At 38.0% G+C, this 21,469-nt stretch overlaps 1 protein-coding gene across 1 annotated transcript; it reads left to right on the top strand.

The window, feature by feature from the left end:
- The first annotated feature begins 1,287 nt into the window (after window positions 1–1,287).
- Window positions 1,288–20,810, top strand: LOC127624375 (protein LBH-like). The gene is made up of 4 exons (XM_052099170.1): window positions 1,288–1,451; window positions 11,178–11,287; window positions 18,126–18,291; window positions 19,545–20,810. Exons 2-4 carry the CDS (start codon window positions 11,201–11,203, stop codon window positions 19,586–19,588), a joined length of 297 nt encoding a protein of 98 aa, XP_051955130.1. The 5' UTR covers window positions 1,288–1,451; window positions 11,178–11,200; the 3' UTR covers window positions 19,589–20,810.
- The last annotated feature ends 659 nt before the right edge of the window (window positions 20,811–21,469 follow it).

Raw genomic sequence — 21,469 nt, forward strand, 5'->3', positions numbered from 1 at the left:
AATTTCTTTCGTCTGTGTAACACAAAAGGAAATGATTTAAGGTATTTAAACTGTATGACACATTTGGGTGCTTTATTAAGCAATACAATCAGTCGCTATACTGCCATTCTATTGAATTCACCTTGCATAACAATCATGAAATTATTTCCTTTTGTGTTCATCAGAAGAAGAAAAGTCATACGGGTTGGATATGACATAACGGTGAGTAAATGATTACAGAATCTGTATTTTACCTGTCTCTATACCTATTGCTGTATGTGTTTTAAACTTCTTTGTTCTTTCAGTAAGTCACACTTACAAATGTTTTCACAGAATGTGTGATGAACCAGGATCAGCTAGTTACACTGATGGGCTTTGAATTACTGGAGCCTTGTGTCACAGTTGAATGGGGCACTTCACATCACAAAGCATGATACGAAAAAGTTATGCAGACAGTAAAACATACTGTCTCAACTTGGGTAACATGATGAACAATACTTTATTAACAATTTAGTATTATTAATTAAAAATGCATGGTTGAGAATTAATCATCCTTGAACTGAGTCAAGGATTAACGGCTATTGAATTCAGTCTAACGATTCATAAAGGAAATTCAACATATCCCCCTTTATGAAAATGTACCATGATTTCAGCATAGTAGCTCTCCATATTTTAACAGGGCTATTTATAGTAAGACTAAAGTTACCAATACATTAATGATGCCAAATGTACAAAAAACTACAAGCTACTGTAACCATCATTAAGAGAAAGAAAAATTAAGCAGCTGTCGTCTCTCCCTCACACACACACACATACATACATACACACACACACACACACACAAACACACACACACACACACACACACACACACACACACACACACACACACACACACACACACACACACACACACACACACACACGTAGTGTTTCCATGTTTTATGGGGACTTTCCATAGACATAATGTTTTTTATACTGTACAAACTTTATATTCTATCCCCTAAACCTAACCCTACCCCTAAACCTAAACCTCACAGAAAACTTTCTGCCTTTTTACATTTTCAAAAAACATAATTTAGTATGATTTATAAGCTGTTTTCCTCATGGGGACCGACAAAATGTCCCCACAAGGTCAAAAATTTCGGGTTTTACTATCCTTATGGGGACATTTGGTCACCACAAAGTGATAAATACACACACACACACACACACACACACACACACACACACACACACACACACACACACACACACACACACTGGCGCGCGCACTCAGACAGACAGTCGTGCTCTTGTGATTCGGGTGATTGCGCATAAAAATACATTCGCTGTCTCAGTCGTGCAATCTGAGGTAACAGTAGCAGCGCTTCAGTCTGGGACAATCTTACTTCTACTGCACCACATCCAACTGGACAGAGCAACAGTCACTGCCTTTTCAAGAAGAGAGAGAACACTTCTAAAGGCTACAGGTATGACCACTTTGTATATATATATCAAATGCGGTGCACAATGTGGTGCTTGTTCTTGAATTCGGGAACCGATACTGAACGCGCAACAATCAATGGATCGTTTATTACAATCCATTAATGCAAAACGGAGCAGAAATATTGCAGAATGAACACTCCACTGATCGTTCATTACAATTCATCAAATATCAAACAACCAGAAATATTGTTTTGATATTGGCACTTGTACTACTTCAGTAAAAAAATTAAATTTGACTATAAAATTTTGACTAAACAAGTTACGTTATGTACGTTAAATCACGTTTTAAAGGGCGAAACAGAAGGGGGGAAAACGATGAAAACTTTATAGTGCTTAATCTCTGATGATGCTACTGAAATTAAACCTGTCAAGGAAATGTCCTTGTCATATTTAGTCCAACATCAAAACAATAATGCTAAAATTACATTTTTGCCTAAAGAAAACGAAGCATGCATTAAGGACCATTAAACATTTGTATTATTGATTTATTTGGACACTTAAGCACACTTTACCCCCAAATTCTCATTACCATAACGCATCCGTTATTCCCCCTGTTTCGATGATGATTCAAATGACCATAACGGAGGAATTTTCTAACTTAATTACAGTAGCCTACATAATGCTGTTGCACATAGATTATTTTACATCAATATCAGCTAAAAGTAAATGCAGTAGGCTACCAAGGGTGCACTACTATAATGTTTAAAATCTTTACAATGTTAATAATATAATTTTTGTCACATTGCAGTAATGAGAACATCATAATGGCAAATTATTTGTGTTGCGGTAATGAGAAATTTGATGTAAAATGTGCATAAGTGTCACAACTGTTATTTCTATATGCTATAGATTTACATACATACATACACACATACATACAAACATTCAGACAGACAGATAAATAGATACATATTTTATTTCCTTTGATTTCGGAGTGCCAGGGCATTTTCTTCACAGGTTTTGTGGGAATCACCCTCATATTCTGTAAACAATATTGAGCCATATTTGAAAAATATTCTTTAGAGTACTTTATCAATCTCTTATATTATTACTATTATTATTACTGTTGTATTACTCTTGTTCATAACAAGACCATCACTATCATTATGACATGAACTCTCAAGCCCAGTGGAACTCAATTTAAATCAATTAATGTACTATTTATTTATAATTAATGCTTGTACCAGGGGTGTTGCTAAGTTTGGAAGAGATAAGGCATGAATTTGGGAAAAGCGGTTAACTAGCAAGCTTGCCAACTAATCAAAATTAAATATAACTATGTCTGAATTTGTTCACTCATTCACTCATTCATTATTTCCTTTTGAATGGCAGTGAGTGCACATATCAGCAAGAAGTGAACAAATGATTATGTGAATAGGCTACACTGAGTGCCAGAGAGATGCAGAAATGACTTCATCACATGTACTTTTATATTACATATACTTTACTTTGCAAAACAATAATAATAATAAAAATAATACTTTTTACATAATACAATATTAATAATAATACAATAAATCTTAATTCTGTTTGTCATTTTTAATGTATATGTTCATAACGACTTAATAAACACTACATATGTTTAATAAAAAATACAAAATGCATGCATTATTTATTTATTTATTATGTTTAAGGATCTTTAAACTGTGTTTCTGGGTGCAGAAATCAGACAACCCTGGGCACATAGCACCCTCATGCGACCATAAAACAGCACTTAAGTTATCATAACCTATCAACATTTGAATAATCCACAAAATTATGCATTTGCACTGTGTGCAGTCTCCTGAGTTAAAGTAATATCACCTGAAATCCTCAGATTAATGGCAAAATAATAAATGATACATTTTAAAATGTATTTGAATTATATTGGCTCACTATATTGTATTATGTTATTTTAGTCAAATAATGATTTGTCAAAAAGTAAAACAATACAGTCAGCATGAAATTAAACATTGCAGGAATGAAAGAAGCTGTAAACTGGCATCTCTTGCATTGTGGGTAAGCATGAGTGAAAGAATGTAGGGAACGAGTTGTTCACTCAGAATTCAGACACTACTACAAAATTGCCGACACCCGAAATAGTGCACTATACATTGTAAACTGTAAACAATTATTAAGCATAGAAGACAGTCAAAGTTCTTAATATCACTGAACAGTGAATAGTACCTAGCTGGTTAAGCTTATTTACCCCATGTACTCCTGGTATTAAGATGCGTTTTGGGTGGTCCAATCACCAGTGGTCAGCGCTAAATACAGGTCTAAACAGGGTCTAAAACGTTTTGTGATCAGATCACAAAAAACATTCACGAAGGTAGTCAAAAATGCATGTGACAACATCGCATTTGAGGTAAACGCTAATCCATCCTGAATGTATCCTGGACAGCAGTGAAGCACCACCCCTCACCTGCCAATCAGCCACTGTGGTACAACAAGAATTTTAAACTTTGCAGGTTCTGTTAATAAATGCTCATTGTGTCTAATATCTAAGATGCAGGGACACAGATGACAGGCACACACATCTGAAGCTCATTTAATACAAGAAATACACTAAAATAACGGATAATTCTGCTTGAAATGTTGTGTTTGTGCTTAGATTAATGGTGTGTTCACACTTGGTAGGTTTGGTTAGATTAAAATGAACTCTGGTGCGATTGCTCTGATAGTGAACAAGTTTGAAGGCTGCCATCCAAACCTTGGTGCGCAACAAACAAGCGGACCCCCAGAATAGTGGGTCTCGGTCCAGTTTCAAACGAACTCTGGTGCGGTTCGACTGATATATGAACTAATTAGAAGTAATTTTCCTTTACTGACCTCAAGCGTTACATATCGGTACAGGCGTTGGAACTGCCACCAGCCATCCTTGCAGCATATTTTCATTTGTGTGTGCAACGGAGGAATTCCTGGCACTCTTTACTCATTTTATTAGCTCTTCGTTTGTTCTCAGCTGGTAAAAATACCCTCATATATATATATACATAAATCTAACAAGCGCATTTAACCCAGCAGCCAGCATTGATTTGGATGTTCAGCAATTTCCATTGCAAAATATATGTCAATATAAAAGCTGTCTAATCAGGTTGTGACCTTATCTTTATGCCTTTTGTTTTGTACCTTTTGGTTTGGTGTTAAAAAATGCCAGTGTGAATGCTAAGAAAACCAGGACAAAATGTGTCATTTTCTTTTTTGGGTGTGTGAACACACCCTAAATTTAAATTGCATCTGGGAGAAACAGCGCACCTTTTTTTTCACCCTTTCTTTGTCTTTTCTGACTTCATTGCACATTAACATCATGCAGTAAACACACAGACATAGTGATTGATGTGTGTCTTCATTAAATCAGAGACACTCCCCTCAAAATCCAAACTCAAGTGGTCACTGGAGACGCATTTAAGCGACCAGGTATAAACAGCGATGTGTCTCGCCTGACCACATGAGATCGGATCACCCAAGACCCAGGGGCAGAGCGAGGAGATTTCACAGATGTGGCCGAGCAGGGGCCAGCGATCAGTCTGTAGTGGCACAGACATTTTCAGGCAGTACCTGTTAAGTCTTGTGCTCAAAAATGGCAATTGTAAGTGGGGTGGCCAATTGGGTCACCTAGAACCCCCTAGTTCTGCCACTGCCAAGACGCATCTTAATACAAGGTGTAAACGGGGTCATTACTTAATCAGCTCTTTGAAAAAATGACATTTTGAAGAAATCTGCCGAGTGAGAACAGTCTATTGTCCGGAACAAGTAGTGTTCAACAGCTGGCTATAAATGCGAGGGCTTTAAAACCCAGCCAAGGCAACGCCTCGGCCAAATGGTCATTTTTGAAGTGAACTGAATGAACGTGCAAGCAGAAATCTACAATGGCCAGCACCCATTGGTTTTGCAAAGTCATAAATCATATTTTATTTGTAAAGAGAAACATGTGTAAATCTTCAAAAAAGGTCAAGTGCTTGGGACAATACATCAGGAAGACACCCACCCTCATGACACCACTGATTTATGCATGCAGTAGATGCAATTGCATGATTCCTATTGTTCATTTTCACGTAATTGCTTTTAGCACATTTATTAATTCATTCATCGATTGTTTTCCAACTTGCATGTAATGGTGTGTTTTTGTTCCTTGATATGACTTGTTTTGTCATCAAGCTCTGGCATTTGCTGTTGTGTTTTTCTCAGCAGTATCTTATTTGACAGATGTTTTTTGACATATTGAATGGACTTTTTCCATGTTTTGCGAGTCGTTTGTGATGTTAACATTAAGGTATTCTCAGTGATGTTTTACTATTGATTTAAGCTGTAGCTCCAGTCAATTCAGTACCTATATCATTTGCCTAAATTTGAGTAAGATTTTCCATGCCACCAGGAAAGGGATGAACTCTGGCTTTGGACCCAGTCATATTAAATTATTCAGATACCAGCTCGATTTTTCATCCAGTGAGCCATGCACTGTAACACTTTAATTGACTGAGGTGTAGAAAAGAATGTTTATACATTCACATCCATTTACTCTACCATTAGCAAGAGGTTTATTGAGCATTCGGACAGAATGGGACTCTTTTCAGATCCACTCATGCTCAAAAGTACAATATAATGCCATATGGCTCACAATAACACCTGTGCTGTCTTTTCGGGGTTGCCCCTCTTAAGACATTTTGACGAGCATAAGAAGTCTTTGTGTGGCCACCTACAAAGCCAGTCTTCCACAGCGCTTTGTCTTACTATAAATGGCACCAAGCACATGCACAACCCTTTGATCCCTCACTCAAGCCCTTTTGTCTTTGCCGCTCACTATCACTGATGAAAAAGCCTGTATTCTAATAAGGTTCTGGGTGCCCATAGAGTAAGCTGCGTTTGTACTAGTCACCATCAACATAATAGCAAACATGAATAATCAGTCTGTTTTCAATCAACATTAAAGGAAGAGAACATAAACAGGCTTAGGTTCCTTATCTGTCTGCCATCCTGCATCTGTGTGGTACTAATTAATGTGAATGGTGTTTTTTCTAAAAAGTTTATTTATTGAGTGATTTTTCATGGTCAGACTTTGAACAGGTCTGATCTTTGATAGCAGTGCCAAAGATCAATGGGTCTGTTTTATCAGGCATGTATAGTGGTCAAACAGTTTATTTGCTTTCCATTTCATTTTAAGTGCCCTTTAATTATTTTTCTTTTAAATTACTGTGTATTGCTACTTGCTTTCATCTGCTCACCCACCAGTTTTTCTGAATCCCCTGTCCTTTGATTCAATTGAGCCACCCAGTCCCCAAATAGAATCAAGGGTAAGTTACAATGGTAATGACAGTATAATATTCTCTAAGAGACCACAGTGTTTTTTGAGGAAAAAGGTGACTGTTCTGATGTTAAGATCTCTCTCGTTTCATCTGTCACCTGTGTGGCTTTAAAGATTGGCAGATAATTATTACATAAGAAACATCATTGTGGTCTCTTCACAGCCTTATCTCAGATCAGCTAAACCTGGATACTGGTTTTATCCATGTAAATGATCAGTTGATAGTATGTCTGTCTGTCATCAGATTAAAAAGCTGGTTATAAACTGCTTTTGTCTATGAGAGAGCCTTGTATAATATAGTGAATGGGCGTTTTGTATGTTTGCAATTCTGTCATCATTTTCAACCTGTTTGTCATCCCAAAGCATTATAACTTTCTTTCTTCTGTGGAACATAGACCATTTCAAGGACTATTTGTCGGTTTAAGGTAGTGACGTATTTATCCGTTGAAGAGAACAAACTCATTCAAAACAACAGCGGGAGGCGCTTCATTCATAGTGACTTTAACACGTTTTACGTTAAAAACGTTAATACGATTGTCATAAAATGCCATTATTCAAATGTGAACCATGTTGTTCGGTGGCTGGATGATCTCCGGATGCCTTGTCATGTACTAATGGAAATGAAAGTGTCTAGATTGCCAAAAGAGCAACAACTGCTGCAGTGAAGATAGATGGCTGGATATGTGTAGTATTAACAACAATTTGTCACACAGACTGCGTAGGCCACTAACACCCTAAGGGGGCACCATCTTACCCTAGGGAGGCACCAGAAACTTCACCGGCTTCTTTCCCACACACGTTATTCGTTATTCAAGGACCCAATAACAAGTGTCGCGTAACACAAACGATCACCTTGCAGCTCACATCACGTCAGATTATCACTTCACTACAAGGCTAGTGCCGTTCTGATTCCCTTGTTATTGATTACATCCTTGAAATGGTCTATAGCTATGTTCAAGCTGCTCTCTTACATGCATTAAAAGTGGATGGTGACTATGGGCTGTCAAGCTTAAAAAAGGACATAAAGCACTGCAATTTCATAAAAGGTTCGTAAAAGTAGACCATAGAAAGTAGTAGAGTTAGAATAGTTAGAATATTTATTTTTGGGTGCACTGTTCCTTTAATTTCTTGATTTTTTGATTCATAAAATTACTGTAAGTTCATGTAGCAGAATAAGAACTTTAAACATAATGAGACTAAACGCAAGCTGTTACAATATTTTTGTGCATCTCTGTACCAGTGTTTTTATCAAACAAACTCCATGTGGTGATGGCGCTTGTGCACGTTTTCATGTGATAGGGCCATCTTAGTCACCCAGCCTTCGTCATTCACACAGGATGGAGTGCATATGGGCCATGAGGAGAGCTGAGGAGCCACCAGAACCACCAGCTGCTCCACATCGCATTTCACACGAATCATGCGACAGTTGACATTGATTATGCAAGCCTCATGGCAAAATCTTTGCAGTAAATAGTTACTAATTTGCATGTGCATCAGTGTTTAAGTATTGAAAAAAAAAAAATAGAAGGAAACTTGATATTTTTAGGTTTGTTTCACACATCTGTAGAGCGTGAGCGGTGCACATTCCTTTCGGGACCCATATTAATATTCATTTCGAGAGCAGAAGTTTTGCCGCTGAGCCTATTTTTGCCATAAGGCACATGCTGAACACTCTGTTGATCTATTTATCAACACAATCTTTTGAAATATAAGCTTTTATAAAGCACCATAAAAATATATTATTTGTTTTAGAAAAAAAAAATATATGATGCAAATTCAACAGCACTTTCTGTTCAGAATTCTCAGGGCCAGAAAAGCCTTCTCATGCCAAATAAAATATTAAGTTTTCATACTTGCATTATCAATCTTATCAACCTCATTTATTTTTAATCACTTTCCACTCCTAATTCATCTATAAATGAATATGGGGGGGGGGGGAAATATTATTCAATCAGAATGTATACCTTGATGCTTACAAGCGAAGCGTGAAAACTTTTTTGTATCGCGTGCCTCCTTGGCCGAAGCATCACGTGAATATGAGCTCCACCCCGTAAGACTTTCAGAATTTCCACTGAATCCTCAACAGTGCAAATTAACAGGCCTAATCATCAGCATATCAGATTGATTTATTTGTTCTTGGTAGGTGTAGCCTTTTATATGTCACAGTCGATGCCTTCTCGCTGGCATCAGTGACGCAATCACACATTGAGTGATGTACCGTACGCAATTTAAAAAGTGAAGAGCGCAAGATCAAGTTGGCTGTCATCACTGCCTTTATCGTCAAAAAGAAAGAGATCCTTATGGATTTAAAAACCTGAGATGGTCTGCATGATAGTGTGATTGCATAAATTATTAAACAGGAATGGATGGCTGATTTTCACTTCTAGTAAATTGGTAAGTGCTTTTTGCATTGTTATAACACCATCAAGGCTGCTTGAGCATTCAGTGTCGTTTCAAGTTTTGAAATGAAAAGTGATTGTGTAACCTGAGGAAACAAAGTGTATTGCAAGCTACAGTTATATCACAAATATTATTAGATAGCTTTTTCCAGGTATTATAGAAATCCTTGGTAGATTCATATGAGGAATTATCATTTTTGAATTCCAGTTCGGAAGACAACTCTTATTTTATTATGTTTTTCATAAAACAGTCGTGCTGCAGTATGAGCATTCAGCATCTTTTCAACTTTTGGCTTTTGTGCATAGATGTCATTTTTAAATGTCAAATGGTGATTACAGAGCGGAGAAGGGCGGGACCGGGCTGGAACAATGCACGCTCGGTCCCCAATCAGCCTGATGGTGGCACGCGAGGGATAAAGGTGGCCAGTGAAGACAGTTCAAGAGTGAAAGAGAATTACAGGCAGCTGCTCTGTGTGTTTATCACGGGTCGCCGAGAACGCGGAGGGGCATTCTGTCCGCTGGGGGTCGGTCTGACTCCGGTCCGCCCGGGGAGGAGTGGCTGCCGTCTGCTTGGGAGGGTGGAGTAATCGTGGACAATGCGACGGCGCATCAGAGAACCGGCTTGGCAATATAAATAATAGTTTAAAAATAAACTGAACTAAAAACACACAAACATAAACACACAGAGCAGCTGCCTGTAATTCTCTCTCTCACTTGAACTGTCGTCACCGGCCACCTTTATCCATCGGGCGCCCCCATCAGGCTGATTGGGGACCGGGTGTGCGTTGCCCAGCCCCGCCCTCCTCTGCTCTACAGTGATATTATTTGGCTGCAACGTAATGTATGATGTCCATACAGTGTCTTATTAACTGTGAAACAGTGTTTTCTTAATGCCGTGAATCACACTGACGGCCCAGACTTAAAATGCATGGGTCACCACTGCATTCAGTAAATTAATTACCATTCGGCTGGTAATTAATTACAATTTAAATATGATCCCTCTCCTCATATAAATTAGATTTCATACCAATCAAATGTGTAATAATTATCAATGCCCCACCTCTACTTTTTAATTGTTTCTTCATTATTAAAGGAAATGTATAATGTAGCAACCAAGAAATTAGTTTATTTACTCCAGCCACAGCTCTGTGATGCAACAAAAACACCTTAAATTGTGCTTCATATGGTAACAGCTAAATGAACTGGTTTTATTAAATATGATAATAAATATTATTTATCATCACCGATTTAACCTGAATACATTAGGTTACATCCACAAATCTAAGGGTTCTAAGGGTTAGGTCATGTAGAAATGGCTTCATAGGATAATAATGTATATGCCACTATTAACCGCGTACAACACGTACCTGTGGTTGATGTGCCACAGATTTAGGATGTGTGAAACATCCTTACAGCAATGACAGAATACAGCAAATTTGTATACCCGTGACAACCATAAATTAGAGTAAAGTCTGACTCACTAAAATAAACCATCCTTTTCAATCCTGATTGGAAAGTTTTGAAATGTTCACCCTGAAGACCAAATATTTATTGGTTCTAAGACACAGTTTTAATGTGTGTGTTTTTTTAACATGGGTCAAAATGTCATCATTTGAGATATTTCTCACAACTGGATGCTCAGCACAATTCAATTTTCATCTCCTCGATGAGTTTCACATTAAACATGAATCAGAGAACAGCCTTGATATTATTGCAACCTGCTGCATGAATCCTTGCTCTTGATTTTAGCTGATGAGTGTGAAAGTAATATCCTTCGAAAATGGTCGAAGAGCTCATTTGAATGACAAACTATGTACACACTTGCTCTGCATTTAATTATGGTTGGTGTGCTCGGAGTGGCTGGATGCTTTTGTCAGGATCTTTTCATAGATGAGAAAATGACCCAGCTGTGGATATTGCAGGTGGCTCATCTGAATCAGTCTCTCCCACATTCATAGGCAAATGAGTGGGCTCAGCGACACTGTGCCTATTTGAGTGTAAATGTTCTTCTTTCTGACTTGTTGTAGGTTTAAGTGGATCACTGGCCAGTATGACGGAGGTGATAAACACCTGTGACTCTGCAATTGGAGACTACAGTGTGAGCGGTGCATCTGAGGAACAGAACATCTCTTTTCAGGTGGGTTTACATTTTTCAGGATGGACTGGCTACATAGACGCTCTCTCAGAGATTCAAATGAATGTGGTTATTCGAGCCGTAGGAACAGGGCTGTTTCAATACATCAACATGGTTATATTTAAAGTCACAGAGACTATTTACACTTAGCCAAAAAATGTGTCTCTGCTGACTCTCCTGACATCCCACCTCTGCATCTCCACCTATTCTATTCAGCACACGGACAGCAAGCCAAATACGTTTACTGCTTCAACACAAGATTACATGAACATATGAACTACTGAATATGACTTTGTTTCTTCTGCAGAACACAACGAAGATATTTTAAAGAACGTTTCAGGTGTTTTTGTCCATGCAAGGCAAGTCAGTGGGGTACAAATTGTCAAGCTCCAAAAAGCACATAAAGGAAGCATCAAAGTATTCTATCACAAATTGTTTAATAAATATCTTCTGAAGTGATATACTTGCTTTTGGTGAGAAACAGATCATATTTAAGTCCTCTTGACAAAATTAATATTGACATTTAGCCCAGTCGGAACTTTCAAGGAGGTGATGCTATTATGCTGCATGTGGTTGCCAGTTTCTAGTGTTTTACGTCAACCTTTTGGCCACCATGGTATATTTTGAAAGTATCACAAAAACTCAACCTGCAAATCATTTTAAATCGCATCTGTTTTCTCAAAATAGCCCAACTGGCCATGGAAACTGCAAACTCTATGACTTTGTTTTGTTTCTCACCCAAAGCATATCACTTCAGAAGACATGAGCTGTGTCCCAAATGACACACTATACACAATGCTCAGCCATGTAGTGTATGAATTTTCACTAAAGTGTAGTATCGGAACACTGAACATTGTTTTCACTACGCGGAAGCATTCATGGTTTAACAGCTGACGGAAATGACGTTTCAAGTGCACATTATGTGTTGCTGCTAGCTTTGGCACATTAGCCAACCTCAAAAATTATATCTAAAACAACGTACATATTCACACAGCTTGGGGTGATGGTAAAGCATTCAAACTCACATTTGTAAGGCGCTGTATCCACTGACGTTTCGCCAGCTGCTACATTCTTCGTTATTTACAACTGTTTTTTCAGACCAGCAGCACTTCCGCTTATGCACGGCAAGCTGCATGCTCTGAGCGCATGAAGTATCCCAACATTCCACAATACATTTTGATGGTTGAAATAGTGCATCATACGGGTACTTAAAGTACACTTTTTTATTGCTGCATTTTCAGTGTTATCTTACTAACTACAGTTGGAGCCAGGATAATTTACCCGGGGATTTTAAATTTCGAAGGGGGCACAGATTTGCCACTTTGGCATAACATTTAACATTGCTGAAAATTACGTTTCATTCCCCCTTGCATAAACTCAAATGATACATCACTAAACATTTGAAATAAAATCTATTAAAATGAAAAAGCTTTTTAAACAAGCGGCATGTCAGTGTAGCACCTGTCTACTTGAATGGGGAAAGACCGAAATCTACAAAACATTTGGCCAATTGGCCTTCAAAGTTCAGTTTAGGAGAAGTAAAATGGCCCGAACATCCAGATAGACTTACATCAAGTTGTGTCTTGACTGCCTCCTGAGAAGTTATCGTATTGCTATGCATCTCGGATGACTCTTGGAGGACATTTCCACTTAGCCATCAAATCTGTAAAAAACGCATGAAGTGTAAAACCCCCAGCAGATATGCACACAAATACAGCATACAAAAGATATTCTCTCTGGTTAACTGGTAAATGACTGCTATTTGTCTCTGTGGACAGGATCTATTTCTGACTTTTCCTCCATCATTCCATTTTGATTGGCATCCCTTTCATTTCGTTCACATCACTACAAAAAGCCAAGCAGATGCCTGCTCGTTCATGAAGCCTGGATGAATTTAGATTCCTCACAGACACTTGAGAGAGAATCAAAAGGTCACAATCTTTTCAGGAAACGATCATCATTACCCTTTCTGTACCACAGGATGAGCAGTGCCATTCTATGGAAGCTGAATTAATCCTGTGTGAATATATCATTCACTCAATCATGTTAGCTAGCAGTGGGCTCTTTCTATGCTGTATTAACCAATATGTGAAATACAGCCCCTTTTCTGCCATTGGTACAGATGTTCTGAGACAATTCAACAGTGATGGGTCATGAGGACATTTTCCATGGATTCTGATATTCAAATCAATAAAAGAATTAGCATTTTTTTTCCTGGTAATTAAGCTCCTGTACACAGATGGTCTCTCCCTGACATCTTAAAACAATCTTCTTGATACTTGTAATTAACAATGCATTATAATCTTTCACCAATCTAACACTTGTCTATGGAGTAACCGAACAGAAAAAAATCACAGTGCCATTTACAGACTATGAACAACTAACATTTTTTTTAAAGAAATGGAGAGTGCCATCTAACATCTATTCACCTTCAGTAAGTGTAGAGGAACTCCTCCACCACTATGTCACAATATATTTGAGTTAGGACCCAAGATGCATGATGACAATGAAAAGTGCTTTACTGAAACGAAACAAAACCAACAAAATACAAACAAAACTCACGAGGGAGAAACAAATCCAAAGCAAAGCAAAAATAGAACAGAAAACAAACCGACTAAGAAAACTGAACTAAACAGAAAACAAAACTCACAAGGGAGAAACAAAACAACAAGACAAAAGGAACAAAGAACAGACTGACAGGAGAACTGGATTTGATGAGAACAACATGACCGTACCGGAGACTGGAACAAAATACAACGTTCTAATGGGGAAAACAAGACAAAGGAGATAATATAAAAAAGAAGGGAAGATTGAACACTGCTGCCAATAATCACAAGCAGAGCAAATCAGCGCTGCCATGACAACATTGATTGCATAACGAATAAAACCAGACCAAAATGGCCGGATAATGACAGTTACCCCCAAGGGATGACTCCCAGGCATCCCACGAAAAAAATAAAAGACCAGACAATGGGAAGGGAGGGTGGGGGAAACAGGTGGATGGCACAACAATACACAGAACAGACAAAGAAATGAAACAAAAGTCCAAACAAACAAAAAACTAAAAGGTAAGGTCCAGGGCAGAACAGAACATGGTAGTACCGGCGGGATAGACCAGAGTGGCGCCGACAGGACAGACTAGGGTGGGACTGGCAGGCCGAACCTGGACGACACCGGCGAGATGGACCACGAGGTGGGGCCGGTGGGATGGTCCAAAATGGAACTGGCAGGATTGCCCATGTTGGAAAACCTAGACTAGGCATGGCAACTTGACTGGGCCAGCGGGCTTGACTGGGTGAGCAGGCTAAAACCGATGGGACTGCATGACTTGGTTTGGCTGCTATACTTTGCTTATCAGTTTGATTAGGTGTGATGGATTTGCTTGACTTTACTGGGTTGCTTGACTTGACTGAGTGAGGACAGACGGCCCCAGAATAAACCAGGAAAACGACTTCCGTGGCTGTGTACGCTGGCAGCGCCTGCAGAGTATGGGCCCTTCTCCTCCTCTTCCAGGTGGTAAGAAACTCTGCAGAGATAATTACCTCTGCCTCCCAGAGGTTTTCCAAGGGCTCCGCCGCCTCCAGGCGGTCAGCTGCATGCTTCCTCTGGCCTGCCAAAAAAATTATCTTGAGGATGGTCTCATCAATTTCCAGTCTGGAGGTCTCTTTGGCCAAATCCTCAGCAAAGACATTGATGGGACGACCGTGCTGAAAGCAGGCCAAGGGATCGGGCAACCGAGCGAGGCATTGGGATAATATAAAGAGGAAGGGAAGATTGAACACAGGTGCTGCCAATAATCACAAGCAGTGTGAATCATGGCTAACATGACAATGCTAACTGCACTGCTGAGAAGCACCTGTAGGAAAACAAAAGCACATGGACAACCTGAGAGAGAGGTGGAGGAAACTGTCACAATCCTCCCACATAATGATTAAAACCAAATGGCAGGATCATGACACACTCCTTATGATCCTGACATTGAATAATTTGCAAAAGTTTGATTTGATACTTTGGCTAAATTTGAAAGTATCTCTTCACCTATTGTGCTAACCACAAGCAGGCTAGATGATGCACTAAAGTGACACTGAAAGCGAATTTGCTTGAAAGGCTCCCTTTTGTGTTTTTCAGACACATTTTTTATGGAATGCGTTTGGATTAATCAGTTTACTAAGGAAAGAAGCCTTTATTGCTGTCAGTCTCTTCTCACATTCATGCAGAGATTTAAACTTCGGTCTACCTCGCTTGAAATAAAGCAAAACAAAAGACATATTAATAAATTATTTGCATCTGAGTTAGGCACACTAGAAGGTAAAGTAATCAAACAGTTAACATTATAACTTTAGTTCTTATGTTCATAATGTTCTTGAGGAAGCTCAGCTTCCCTTGAAAACGGCACTTTCACACACATATTTAAACACATGGACACACTCAAGATGCTCTTGTCCCCACCTCACTGCAATTCTGGAGCAATAATCATACACAACATGAGTAATTTTCTGCTTTCATGAACTCTAAACAAGGCTGTGCCATGGCAATAAAACTCACGCAAGACATGAAGTGAATGCCAAACACCTCATTATCAGACACCCATCATGTAGTTTTCAAGGAAACCACTGGGTGAACATGCTGGGAGTGCTTTCGTAAACATACAGTATATTTTCTAAGTGATCGTAAGTGATATTTGTAAGTGATTGCTTAGAAAACATACTTCATCCCTCTCTCTAATGGCATATAATGGAGATGAAAGTTTCCCATTCTGAAACAGATTGAACCTGACTTCACCCAATACACAAGGGTTTTATACATTTAAAATGTGTAATATTTTTTAGGTTAAAGTCACTTCTCATATCCCAGCTTAATATGTGGAGAGACAACTATAAGCAAGTCATTTGTTGGTTGATTTCCACAAAAAGTGTAAACGCTGGCTCTGTGGAGGGGATCTGTTTTCCGACTAATAGAAGACGGTGGGAGTGTTTAGGAAACCAATATGAAAATAGTCATAATTATTATGATTCCGTTTGGTTATGCTAGTGGCACAGAAATTACACGCTTTACATTTTTATAATAAAAAGTGTACCTCTGTTACACATGCTCTAGAATTTACTGTTTTAAAGAGGTAAAAAATTACAATTAATTTACTCACCCTCATTTTTTCCCCAGTTTTGTTCGAAACCGGAATAACTTTCTTTTCTCCATCAAACACAAAAAGAAAATGTCAGGCAGAATGTCACCATTCACTTTAACTGCATCTTTTCTCCATACAAGGAAAGTTCATGGTGACTAGTGATGTCCAATTCTTAAACGAATCGTTCTTTTGAGCTGATTTTTGCAAGTGACCGGTCAAGCTGGTTCACAAAATCGTACTGAATCAAACTTTAGTTCCAAGTTGATGATGCAAGATGCACAGCTGAAACTGGAGTTGCTATGCAGGATGTCGAACTGTCCGACTGAAATAAGAACCGTTTAAGCCGGTCCCACTGACTGTCGAAGTTTGCCGGGGATTACAGAGGACTTGCTATGTGTTGAGACATTAATGACAGAAGCTGAATAAAACATTTATAAACCTGCAGATGTTTGTTTCTGTGTTATTTTTTAATTAATTAAAATATATTTGCAAATGAAGGTCTCGAGGCGGCATTTTAACTTTTCAGTCGCGAGATATAAATTAATTGTACTATAGTTTATTGTGCATGCAGATTATATTTTAAGATGTAAAAGCTGAATTGTGGAGTTGAGTTCAGGTGGGTCAGACCCTCATCTGAGGGTTGTTCCCTAAAATATCATTAAAATATGTGTATTGAATATACACATATGTTGTGGTACAAATGTGTATTGAATCAATATGTCCATTGAATATATATTAGAATATATATCTATATATATATATATATATATATATATATATATATATATATTCTAATATATATTCTAAGATATATTCTTAAAACAATTGTTTAAGAAATAAAATAATACAAATGCAACTGGGGCAACAACAAAAAACTTGGTGTCCCCTTCAAAAATTGCTCTTGAGAATTGTTATGTTTATTGTCCCCCGCCAACATTTTGATGAAATTTTCGCCCCAGTACTCTATATGCATTAGACATGTAGAACATATCCGTGATTGTGCATCAATGTCTGTATTGGGTGCTTTAGGTGCAAAACTTTAGGAAACTTATCCAAGACGTAGTAAATAGTTGTCAGTTGTATTCAACATGCAGAATCACAGAATTAAACACTGATGACAATAAACACCTTTATTATTATAACTTAATTGAATACAAGGTAATAATCAACAATATGCATTCACATTTGGCTTTATTTGAATGTTTCTGTTTGAATATCATGACACCGGATGTTAGAATTACATACTAGTGTTGTCATTACGTGATGACGTAAAAAAGAACCACTGAATAGTTTTTTTGAACCGGTTCATTGAAATGAACCATCCAAAAGAACCGGTTTGCGGAAATGAATCAGACTTCCCACCACTAATGGTGACTTAAATTGTCATTCTGCCTAACAACTTCTTTTGTGTTCCACTGAAGAAAGCAAGTCATGTAGGTTTGGAACAAAATGAGGGTAAATAAGTAATGTCAGAATTTGAATTTTTCAGTGAGCTGAGCTATACTTTTAAGCTCATTGTAAACTAGATAATATTTTGAAAAGTCATGGATACAGATTGCTTGCTCTTGAATATATCAGTGAGCAATTATTTTGGAAGCTTTGTTATCAATCTGTTTCATGAAAACTGTGTGGACATTAATATCAGACACATACATTTTACCATACTGCATACTCGAATGTCATGTAATGCGACCTCTCATGGCCCCCTTGTTCCAGATTTTCCCAGATTCCCAGGAACGGTTCCCAAAGCTTTCCAAACGTTTGCCGTCCATCATGGTGGAGCCCACTGAGAGTGGGGAGGTAGAGAGCGGGGAACTGCGTTGGCCTCCTGATGATTTGAGTCCTACAGATGACCCAAGAGACAAACAGGCCCAGCCTGCAAGTAAGCTCCATCTCTTAGTCTATTGTACTTCAGATGACTTGTAGATCTCTTGATGTGTCAAGTCCTTTAAAGGGATAGTTCACCCAAAATTGAAAATTCTCTTATCATTTACTCACCCCATGCCATCCCAGATGTGTATGACTTTCTTTCTTCTGCAGAACACAAATGAGGATTTTTAAAAGAATATTTCTGCTCTGTAGGTCCATGCAATGCATACCATACAATTCCATCTCCAATAATCAAATAAAGTTAGCATAAAGTGTTTCAAACCACCCGACTCAAGGCAGAGTAACATGAAGGGGAGGCCAAACAAAGATAAGATTTAACATAAAGTATACATTTGTATTAATTATAAAAAACAAAAATATCTGATCAAGGTGCTGGTAAGGGGATGCAAAAACTCTGGGGAGACGGGCCTTTTTATAAGCCTGCTCAGTCCAGGACTCATCAGGTAACTTATTGCACACATTCTTAGACTCCACCCTGGAAAAGAGACAATGCCATCTTGTAGGCAAAAATAGCTTCCACACCCATGGCCGTAACAATATTAGTCCATAAATCTCCAGTGGTTAAATCCATGTCTTCAGAAGAAATTTGATAGGCATGGAAGAGAAAAAGATCAATATTTAAGTCCTTTTTTACTATAAATCTCCTCCTTTGACCAGCCCGAACAGTAGTTGGCAATATAAATGTGAATTTCCAAAAAAGAAAAGAAGAATGTGGAACTGAAAGTGAAAATGGAGATTTACAGTAAAAAAATAACTTAAATATTGATCTGTTTCTCACCCACACCTATAATATCGCTTAGGAATACATGGATTTATTTACTGGAGTCTTATGGATTACTTTTATGCTGTCTTTATGTGATTTTTGCAGATTCAAATTTCTGGTCACTATTCACTTGCATTGCATGGACCTACAGAGTTGGACAAATCTTCAAAAAAATGTAATTAGTGTTCTGCAGAAGAAAGAGAGTCATACACAATTGGGATGGCATAATCAACGTGTAGTTGGTTATAAAGTCCATATTGCCATATCATATTTAAAGGAATAATTCACCTAAAAATTACCCTTACACTCATATCATTCCAAATCTCCAAATTTAAGCAAAATGAAAGACATTTGTTTTCCATTAGGGTAATGACATTAGGGTAAGTAAATAATGACAGAACTATCATTTTTGGGTGAACTATTTATTTAAGGAAATAAAAAAATATATAGGGATGCTTGAATATATGGTCTCTGTATTTCAGGTGACAAGCCCACAGAAGAGGTCGATAGGGGGATGGAAAACTAATGGATAATGGTTGGCACCAATCCAGCCAATCACTGAATGTCTTCATAATGGACTGGACTAAATGGGAGACTCCCTCAGTTAGGTCTGCCTATCATCCCCACTAGAGCCACCCACCTGTTGACCTCCACTTCCGTAGTGGAGTCAAGGCCTGAGAGACTCTCTTACCTGAACTAGCTCACGTGCCAAACTCTAGTGGTAGTCAGCTGCTGTGATTGAGTTTTAAATTATCTCCAATAACATCGTAATCCATAATACCCATTAGAACTCATCTATGCCTGGTATATTATTGATTGGCATTAACTTATATTTTTATTTGCTTTGGACCGGAGTCTTTCATTCCTTCCCAACAGAAGTATAAATCTTCAAGATCTTTAAGGGATAGTTCATCCACACCCTTATGCGCTTCTAAACCCATATGACTTTCTTTTTCCTGTGGAACATGAAAGGAGAATGTTAGGCAGAATATTAGCCTCAGTCACCATTTACGTTCATTGTATGAAAAAAAGATAAAGTGGATGGTGAGGGAGGCTAACATTCTGCTAACATTTGCTTTTGCGTTTCATGGATGAAATATAGTTGTTTGGGTGAACCATGACAAATGTAATCATTTTGTGGTGATCTATCCCTTTAATTTAAAGTAATATATCCAACATAATTTAAGAGAAAATTTATTTCAAAAAGTACAGATTGAAATGAACTACAGTGCAGTGTAAATGGCTCCTTCCCAAATGTAGCTTTCCAATGCTATGTACATTAGATAACATCTTTCAGTGTGTTTTCACAACTGTTCACACATTCTGCTGTCAAACAAACAGAAATAGGAAGTCTTTTTTTAACACGCTTTCCATTTGCACATATTCTTTGCTATTTGCATAAATTCTCTGTTTAGCACATGCTGCTGATTTTGACGAGTGTTCACCAGAGCTGCTGTAAATGTGGCTTCCTCTGCCTTAGACATTTATCCCTGTAGTTACACCATTTCTGTCATAACTTAAATTGCATAACTGTTTTATGTACATTTAGACTCTCAGTATTTTATCCTCAAATGTATCTGTCACCTTCCTAAGGCTTGGGAGTCTGTCATCTATTATAAATCTACTACCCTTCTTTTGATGTTTGAGTATAAGTCCTAAAATATGAATAAACTGTCCTGGGGGATGAAAATGGGTATGAATGCAGCACAGAATCATTTAGCATTAATGTCAGTTATCTACATGTGTGCACTGATGATCCATTAAAAGATCTAAAATCTAACCATGACATATCAGTGACTTCCTGTGGGCAAATATTGGGTCTTAGCCAAAGGCACTCTTAGTAGATTACTGTGTTGACACAAGCAATGAGTTTGGTTATTGTAGCCGAACAGCAGCTGTGGCTCTGTGCACTTCAAGTTTTCCAGCTCTGCCAGTTATACTGAAAATAGTGCTTTCATCACAGTGCCTTGTGTGAATGTGAGAAAAATTCTTAACAGACAAAGCCTGCTGTTTTAAAGGAATAGTTCAGCTGAAAGAAATGCTTTCATTTTTTATGCACCCTCATACTGTCGCAAATGTTTACGACTTTCTTACATCTATGGAACGCAAAAGGTGGAGAATATCCTAGGCCACTATTTTCCATATAATGAAAATTAGTACTTGGGATGTCAAAATGTTTTAAAATTACATTTTTCTCCACTAATGGTTAGGTTTAGGTTTGGGTTTGGGTTTGGGAAAAGAGTTTATTAAAAATGCATTCCTGTTGACTGTATATATTGTTTACAAATACAACTTGCTTTTGGCACTATCTTCTGGATATTCACTTGGAAACTGGTCAACAACACTTCCAGTATCAGCCACTGGGGGGCAGTGATTAAAATTTCGGTAAGCAAAGACCGATTTTAAC

The sequence above is a fragment of the Xyrauchen texanus genome, chromosome 30, assembly GCF_025860055.1.
Source record: "Xyrauchen texanus isolate HMW12.3.18 chromosome 30, RBS_HiC_50CHRs, whole genome shotgun sequence".
Taxonomy (NCBI): domain Eukaryota; kingdom Metazoa; phylum Chordata; class Actinopteri; order Cypriniformes; family Catostomidae; genus Xyrauchen; species Xyrauchen texanus.